At 57.6% G+C, this 8,746-nt stretch overlaps 1 protein-coding gene across 1 annotated transcript; it reads right to left on the bottom strand.

Moving 5' to 3' along the window:
* Positions 1-807: 807 nt before the first annotated feature.
* AMDHD2 (amidohydrolase domain containing 2) lies at positions 808-7,949 on the bottom strand. Its single transcript, XM_042780786.1, has 10 exons — positions 7,909-7,949; positions 3,386-3,488; positions 2,493-2,547; positions 2,099-2,311; positions 1,942-2,030; positions 1,725-1,869; positions 1,542-1,649; positions 1,326-1,394; positions 1,091-1,192; positions 808-896 (listed from the first exon to the last, which is right to left on the bottom strand). The coding sequence occupies exons 1-10, from the start codon at positions 7,947-7,949 to the stop codon at positions 808-810; spliced, it is 1,014 nt and encodes a 337-aa protein (XP_042636720.1).
* Between the last annotated feature and the right edge of the window lie 797 nt (positions 7,950-8,746).

Below are 8,746 nucleotides of genomic sequence, written 5' to 3'. Positions count from 1 at the left end.
CACCCTACCAGGGATCCGCCAGTGTCAATGTGGAGATGACCTGGGGCTGGAACCCCACACCCCACATCCCAGCTGACCTCAGAGCTAGGCGCGTCACCTGGATGCTAACCAGCGAGGGGCCTATGCACCTAGCCTCAGATGCCGACCAGCCCCAGGCAGGGTCACCCACAGCCCACCGGGCCCCGCAGTACTCCTCATACCCACCCAGGCCGGGGCCAGGGGCCAGGAGAGTTAAGATGGAAGCGCGATTCTTCAGGGGGCTCTGGGTGGGGGACAGAGCAGGGCAGCGCAGGGAGCAGTGGCTGGGTTCCTCCTGGAGCTCCTCCCAAAGGTCACGGGTGTGGGGCACCTCCTCTCCCTGATCCCTTTCTCCGTCCTGTCCTCGCAGTCTGAGACCAGAGCCCTTCCCTCCAGCCCGTCAGGAGTCAGGCTTCCAGGCCCTCGTGCCACCTGGGGTGCTCAGGGCTCCCAGCCCATTGCCGGTCCCCCTCTGCACCGCCCCGGCCATGGAGTCATCCCCAAAGGTACCGCCTACCTGTGGTCAGACAGGCCTCACTCTCTGAGCCCCCCCCACCAGCCACACGGCGTGCTCCGCCTACCAGGGGGCAGGCCAGGGTGACAGGGCCCAGCCACACGCCCCGCCCCGCCCACCGGGTGACAGGGCCCAGCAGCAGCAAGAAGACTCCAGAGGCACAGGTGCCTGCAGAAGCATGTTTGTCCCAGCCCCGCCCACTCGGCCCGGCCACTCCTGAGACCAGCTCACTGACAGTGCCCAGCTGTGGGTGGCATCAGCACCGTGGTCCTCGGTCACTCCCTGGCCGCCTCCGCCTGCCACACCAGCTCACCCGAGATGTAGGTGGCCTGGACGTGGAGGGTGTCATCAAGCACCACAAAGTCTGGGGGAGACAGCAGTGAGGGGACCGGTCTGTGGGGAGACTGAGGCCCTGGGACAAGGCCTGTGTGGGACTCCCTGACCCGTCTCAGACAGCAGGGAGCCACATAGGGCTGTCTGAGGGTAAGGAACGAGGCAGAGCCCCCACCCACCCTGTCCCCGTCCCCAGGCCCCCCAGAGCCCTCCAGTCTTACTCACCTGCATCAGCACCGAAGTCCAAGGTCCCCTTTTGTTTCTCCAGCCCCAGCAGCTGGGCAGGGTGAAGGGATGCGGCTTCCAGGGCCGACTCCACGCTGCAGCCTGTGCCAGGACCCAGCTCAGTGATGCCCCTGGCCCCTCACCCACTGTCAGCTCCGAGGCCCAAGGCTGCTTGGGGCCTGCCCTCCCCGGGCTCCGAGGCTGCCTCAGACAGGGCCTCCCTGGCCTCACTGACCTGTGGCCTGCAGGAAGTTCCGCACACAGACATCCATGGGGGCGATGCTGCCGCAAAGCGTCCTGGTGCCTGGAGAGCAGAGGGCGGAGCTGGGGGTGCAGAGCCGCTGGGACACTGGGGAGGAGACTCGGGGGGCTGCCGGGGAAGCCCGGATTCTCGGCTCCCACCTCGAGGGGCTGCTTCCATGGGGAGCAGGCAGGGGGTGGGTTCGCTCACCTGCAACGTAGGCCGACAGCCCCTCCACCTCCACCACCTGCTGTCCCAGCGTGTGGCGGCCATTGCCCAGTCCCAGGGCAGGGACAGCATCCGTGACCAGCACCAGCCCTGGGGGAGGTGGGGGCGTGAGGGCCTGCGGGCCATCAGCTGGCCTGCCCCCACCCTGCCCCCCTCGCTGCTCACCCTGGGGGTGGGCCCGGTGGGCGATGCGCAGGGCGGCAGGGTTGGTGTGGATGCCGTCAGCAATCATGCCGTAGAAGATGCGGCGGCCAGGGGGCACCTGGTCGCTGGTCAGGAGTCCCACGATGCCTGGGTCGCGGTGGTGGAACTGGCCAGAGGGGACAAATGAGTGCTGTGGGCCCCGCGCCCCCACCCCACCCAGGAGCAGGGCCGCACTCACAGGCAACATGGCATTGAAGAGGTGGGTGATGAAGGTGGCCCCGCTCTGCACCGCAGCCTCAGCCGTCCGCAGGTCAGCGACAGAGTGCCCTGCGTGGGGGGCGGGTCAGAGCCTGCTCTGGCCCAGCCCGCCTCCGCCCCACAGACGGCCCCCTCACCGAGAGACACGCGGATGCCGCGGGCCGTCAGCGCCCGGATCACCTCCTGGCTGTGCTCCAGCTCGGGGGCCAGCGTCAGCACAGAGACGTTGTCCAGGGGCCCGTAGGTGGCCAGCACATCACAGAAGGCATCGGCCGCAAAAGAGCGGAGGTGGGCCTCGGGGTGCGCACCCCGCTTCTGCTGGCTAATGAATGGACCCTCCAGGTGCACCCCTGGAAGAAGGGGGTGAGAGAGGCTCCAGCAGGCACCCCTCCCCTGCAGCCCCCACCCAGACCCTCTCACCTGCCCGCCCCCCTCGTGGGCCACATCTGGAGGGGGAGGGGCTGCCAACAGGTGTCCCCCCCCGCCTGGAGCCACACAGGGCAGGTTGGGGTGGGGGGGCCAGCCACTCACCGAGGACCCCTGCCCCCTGGGGGCCACCTCTCTTCACGGGGATCTGAGGAAGGACCTGGGGGGAACCAGCTGTCAAAGCCCTGCCCCCACAGCCAAGTACCCCAAGGTCACAGCCCAGACAAGTTCAGAGTTCAGAGCCCAGCCCCAAGCTCAAGCCCAGCCCAGCCCAGCTCAGAGTCCAAAGCCAATGCCAGCGCCCAGCCCAGCCCCTGCTGGCCCTCCCTCAGGCGTTAGAAGACGGCTGAAGGGCCCCACAGGGTTCACCAGGCATCTCGGCCAGTCTCCTCTCAGAGGATGGAAACCACAACAAAGAGGAGGGCCAAGCAGCTGAGGGGAAGCAGAAACCACGGGCAGGCAGACTCATCCGCATCCTGTCAGGATGGTAAGAGGGCTTCCGTTCGTGAGACAAGAACAGGGTGTTAGGAAACAGGAAGAGTAGGCAGAAAACAAGCCCTTCGAAACTGAAAACCCAGGGACCCAGGTGAAAAAGCCCAGGGAGACCTGGAAGATTAGAACCAACATCAAGAAAAAGCCAAAACTGGAAGAAAACAAAAAGACGGAGACCGGTCCAAGAGCGCCAGCAGACTAGCAGCCTTCGGGAAAGACACGGCGGAGAAAGAAAAGGGAAAAAAACATCAGAAATTCAATAAAAGTAAAAACAATAGTTAAAAAGCAAACAAGGCAAAACTGCCGACTTTGCAGACTGACAGGGCCTGCCAGCATCCTGGGGGAGAGGGACACCCTCGGCCACCTCTACCCCGTGCCCTCCTGAGAGTACAGAACACAGGGACAAAGGAAGGACCCCAGAGCCGTCGCACACAGGGGGTGGCATGGCATGGCCTCTGGTGTCTCATCAACCAGCCTGAAGTTAAGACACTCGAGCCCCCGAGCACCTGTCGAGGGATGTCTGGAGCACAGAGTGTGGTGGCAGCACACGGCGGGAGGCCACTCAGCAGAGGAGAGGACGGGTGCATCCGTGCCACAGCGCGGCCGCAGCTGGAGGACACCAGGAGTAAGTCAGCCCCAGGAGGACAAACACTGTGCGACCTCACTTACAGAGACAAGAAAAGGCAGAGTTCATTAGTGGTTACCGGGGTGGGAGAGAGCGGGACAAGAGGGGCTAACGGGGATGGGAAAATCACAGTGATGAAGCTGCTGTCAAGAAACTGTCCCCTGTGTATAGTAGAGCTGACAAGGGGCAAGGTTATGGTCATTACTTGGTCACAGCCAGCTACACAGAGGGACCAAGTAGTTGATCCTGCGGGCTTGGGACCATAGTCGCAGGGGACATCAAACTCAATTGGCATAACATACTATACAAAACATTGTTCCACCTACTACTTTGGCGAGTAGCGACTGGGACCTTAAAAGCTAGGAAGCTGCCATCTAGATGCAACAACGGGTCTCTCCTCGTCAAGAAGAAAGAAGAAAACCAAAATTAATGGAAACAATCAGTCCTAGTGACTGGTACACCATCCGATCTGCAACCTATACAACTATGAGACCAGAAGAACTAGATGGTGCCCAGCTACCACTGCCATCCACTTGAAAGGGATGTAGGAGATCCTGCATAAAGAGGGAGAACAATGTGGTACAAAACTCAAAATCATTTGGAGGCAAAAAAAAAAAAAGGTGGGGACCAGGTTTGCTGGTCCAATGGAGCCTGGTGTAACCACTGAGACTATGGCCCCTAGCTGCCCTTCAGGTCTGGAATTGAACCGACACCTGTGGTTTCCAGCCAAACAAAGTACAGGCATGTGAGTTAAACATTTACCGCAAGTAGACACATGCCCTGGAGAGAACAATCATGGGAGAAGGAAGGGCTGCTTATGCACAGGGAGATAGCTCAGGGTGCAGAAGAGTATGAAGGGATGGACACTGGGAGGAGGTAACTATGGGGAGGAAGTGGGAGGGGAGCTGCTGCATTGTAAATTTTGGTCAATGACATGAGACAAAGTATATGTGAACTGCTGTATGAAAAGTGAATTTACTCTGTAAATCTTCACCCAAATCCTAAAAAAAAAAACAAGAAACTGTCCCCTGTACTTGCAAGCGGCCATCTAGATGCAATGATGGGTCTCTCCTCATCCAGAGCAAAGAAAAATTAAGAAAACCAGACTTATAGGAACCGTTACTCCAAGGGACTGGTCCACCATGCTGTCCTCAGCCTGTACAACTATGAGAACAGAAGAACTAGACGGTGCCCAGCTCCCACTGTCAACCACTCACACGGGACCGGTGCAGGAGACCCTGGACAGAGCGGGGAGAACAATGTGGAACACCATCCCAAATCACAAGAAAGACCAGACTTACTGGTCCACAAGGCCTGGGGAGACCCTAAGACTATGGCCCCTAGTCTTAGGCTTGGGCCTGGGACTGAGCTCACTCCTATGGCTTCCAGCCACACAGCAGGCATATGAGCTAAACATTTACATCAGGTAGATACCCTCCTTGGAGAGATCAATCATGGGAGAACAGAAAGGCAGTGTTTGCACAGGGAGACAGCTAGATAGCTCAGGGGGCAGGAGCACATGGGAGGGAAGGACACAGGGAAGAGGTAACTACGAGGAGGAAGCAGGAAGGGAGCTGTTACACTGTGGGGATTGCAATCAATGTCATGAAATAAAACGTGTATCAATTGCTGTATGGAAAAATGAGTTTTCTCTGTAAACTTTCACACAGATCACAATAAAAAATAAAAATAATAAAAAAGCTTATAGGTGGCCATGCAGGACACAACTGGTTTGTAGTCACCTGGAACAAGCAGGCAGCATCGGACACCGGAGGAGGAATGAAGTGGGCGGCTAAGTGCCTGCAGGAACAACTGCCTCTTTCGCCACGGGACCAGAGGAGGTGGACGGTGCCCAGCTGCTGCTACCTGTTCCAATCAGGGTCACAAAAGACAGGCCCTGACAGTCTGAGAGAGAAACGCAGATGAGAACGCTCAGAAAAGAGTCAAGACTTACATGAACAGCTGAGACTACAAGGCTGCCTGAGACAGTCACCAGGAGACACTCTAAACTCCGAGCCGATCCCAAGATCACCTTTTATCGAAGTAGGAGACTGGCTCCCAAACTAGAGACTGGCGTGGCCACCTCTGAGTGCGGTGGCCCGTTTAAGCCCACCGATGACATCAGAGAGCCAACAAGGACTCCACAGCCGAGATGAGAAGACAAGGGGCAGGGGCACCAGGCACTGGACACCGGGGAAGCCCCAGAAAGAATGCAACAAAAGACATCGACACCGAACAATACGCAACCAACGTCGCTCAACGATCTGCGCCAAAATCGTCAAATGGGAACCTAAGTTCCTACACGAATTTCAACAAAACAATCAAATCTTAGTTTTAGAAAAAGCAAGCTGGCCTGGAGGAAAGGCAGCAGATACCCAGCCAGGTTGTCAGGATGCCACCCCGAGGACAGCGGCCTGGCGGGCGAGGGAAGGGTAGCACGGTGTGCGAGCAGGGAGACCTGGTCCCTGCCCCTGGTCCACGGTGCTGGAACCCAAAGCCCAGGTGACTGTTGGCGGAGGACGGGGTGCAGATCTTTCCAGAGCTGTCAGGAAGGGCATGAGAGGGTCGGGGGGGGGTGTACAAGAATGACTGCTGATCTTCCCTGGGGAGCGAATGGCTCTCACCCCACCAACTCGGGGCGCAACACCACCATGACCTTCAGAAGGCAGCAAACTCCCAAAGACTCCCCAGAAATGAAGGTGGCTGAGGGCAGGGAGACTGGCAGGGCCACAGGGCTGCTGTTTTCCTAAGAAGCTGGGATGGCATGACGATGAGTAATTTACTAGATAACAAGATACACAATAGTTTACAAAAAAAGCAAGAGCCTAGCATGGAGGTGAGGAAAACATCACCTTCAAGACCCCCCCCCCATAGTATACAGAGATTCCGACCCACAGCACCCCCAGAGGACAGAGTGGAACTGCCCCCAGGGTCTCCAAGGCTGTCAGTCTTCACGGAAGCAAAGCCCAAACCACACCCACTGCCTGGAGTCAATTCCGACCCACAGCGCCCCTAGAGGACAGAGTGGAACTGCCCCACAGGGTCTCCAAGGCTGTTCATTTTTACAGAAGCCCACTGCCTCATCCTTCCCCTGCAGAGTGGCTTAGCCCCTGTGCTAGCAGGGCTCTCTCAAAGCAGGTGAGCAGCTATAAAGGTGTAGGGGTGTGTGGGGCCCAGCTGCCGTCCTTAGGAAGTACCTGGCCCGGTTCAGGAGACCGTGGCCCTGAAGCAGGAAGATGTGGTCGGGTCTGCCTTCCAAAAGGGAAGGGTGAAACTAGAGGAGACCCCAGATAAAAAGCAGGGGTCCCCACTGACCAGAACGTGACCTGAGACCTGAGCACCTGCTGGTCAACCAAGAGTCCCATTCTGGCTGGTGGGGCTGGACCCTCGAGGGAGGGGGCACAGTGGTGTCCAAGGGAATGCTCTCTCGTTCCAAGGGGTGTCAAGCCCCCAAACCCGAAGCCCCCCTCGATGTCGGCCCCAGTCCCCATCCTGTGCCCCCAGAGACCTGCATTCTGTCAGCACCGATCGATGGGCTACAGATGGGCTGTGACAAGCGCCTGGAAGAAAACTTCCTGAGGTCCTGTGGGTAGGAAATGCCCCTCCTCAGGGAGCCCGGATCAGGGCTCAGAGCAGGGAGGCCCCTGGGGCAAAGGCATTACAAGCAGGGACTGGGGGCATGAGTGAGGGCATGAGGGAGGGCCCGGAATGGGGGGATGCTTCAGAGCTGGAGGGGAAACCTGACTGGGGGGTTTAGAAAAGGGCAGCACAGGGGAGGGGCACGCAGGTCCTGCAATTAAGGAAGAGAGGGCGGGCACATTCCCATGTTCTGGGTGCAGTGAAAAATGGGTGGACGGCCAAGAGAAAACACACGTGGTAAGAGGTTGCTTTCCAGGAAGACAAATCTGAGGTGGGAGGGCCGGGGACATTTCCAGAAAGAAACCCATAGCTGACTGAGCGCCTCCATTACACTCACGAGAGAGGCCACTGAGGCACAGCGGGAAGGAAGGGCTTGCCCAGCCCACGTCTCACGGTGGGTAGACTGCAATTGGGGGTCATGGCCAAAGCCCCGGGACCCAGCGCCCACCCTTGAGCCTGCACAGCACCCTCTGTTGTCAGCAGACACCCAGGAGGGAACCATGTGAGAGACAGACAGAGAAGACAAAGACAGAGGAGAGAGCAGCCTAGGGAATTGAAAGTCGGTGGCCCTGGAGCAGATCCCAATGTTGTAAGAGGTTAAAAAACTCACCACGCAAAAGGGGACACACCTGTGACCACGTATAAGATCCGCAGCCGATACTCCTCCTATACACATCCGTGTTATGTATGCTGTAAGAATGCCCAGGTACGCAACAGAGCCAACCAGGGCAGAGTTATGACGACTTCTTGGCCACAGCCACCCACCCCGAGGGAGCGAGGAGCTGCACCTGCAGGCTCGGGACCATGGTCGCGGGGGCAGCAGGCTCAACGGGCGTAACATACCACACAACACACTGTTCCACATCCTATTGGTGACTAGCACCCAGGGTCTTAAAAGCTTGTAAGAGGTCATCTAGAGGCAACAATGAGTCCCTTCTCGTCCAGATCAAAGAGGAATGAAAAAACTAAAGATGCGCAGAAATAATCAGGCCAAGGGACTAGGGGGCCAAGTAAATGTCAACCTATACAACTGACACCAGAGGAACTACATGGTACCCGGCTACCACCATCAACCACTCGGATAGGGATCAGCGCAGGAGATCCTGGAGAGAGCGGGAGAACAATGTGGAACAAAACCCAAAATCCTAACACAAGACCAGGTTTGCTGGTCTGATAGAGCCTGGTGAGACCCCCAAGACTACGGCCCCCTATACTCCTCAGGTCTGGAATTGAACTCAGTCTTGTGGCTTCCAGCCAAACAACAGACAGGCATACACAGTGACGTTAACATCAGACAGACACACTCCCCGGAATGATCAATCGTGGGACACCAAGAAGGCAGTGTTTGCACAAAGACAGCTCAGGGGGTGGGAACGCACAGGAAAGAAGGACAGGGAGAAGGTGACTATGGGGGAGAAGTGGGAAGAGAGCTGCTACTTTGTGGGCACTGCAGTCAGTATCATGAAACAAAATGTGGGTGGACGGCTGTTTAGAAAAAGAATTTCCTCTGTAAACTTCCATCCAAATCACAATAAAAATTAGAAATAAAAAACAAAAACATGCCATGTAAGAGCATTACAGGATGACAGAAAAAAAACTTCAC

This window comes from Orycteropus afer, unplaced genomic scaffold, assembly GCF_000298275.1.
Source record: "Orycteropus afer afer isolate SDZICR_OR568_19922 unplaced genomic scaffold, OryAfe1.0 scaffold00061, whole genome shotgun sequence".
NCBI classification, from domain to species: Eukaryota; Metazoa; Chordata; class Mammalia; order Tubulidentata; family Orycteropodidae; genus Orycteropus; species Orycteropus afer.
Note: the sequence above shows the minus strand (reverse complement) of the source record. Positions and strands in the feature narration are given on the sequence as shown.

Bases quoted from the DNA above. Each gene is read 5' to 3' on its own strand.
- AMDHD2 (XM_042780786.1), bottom strand. From the start codon at position 7,949: ATGGTCCCGAGCCTGCAGGTGCAGCTCCTCGCTCCCTCGGG. The intron at 2,312-2,492 runs GTGAGTGGCTGG...CCCTTCTTCCAG, and splicing joins CCAGGGGGCAGGGGTCCTCG to GGGTGCACCTGGAGGGTCCA. The intron at 897-1,090 runs GTGAGTAAGACT...TGTCTCCCCCAG, and splicing joins GGACTTCGGTGCTGATGCAG to ACTTTGTGGTGCTTGATGAC.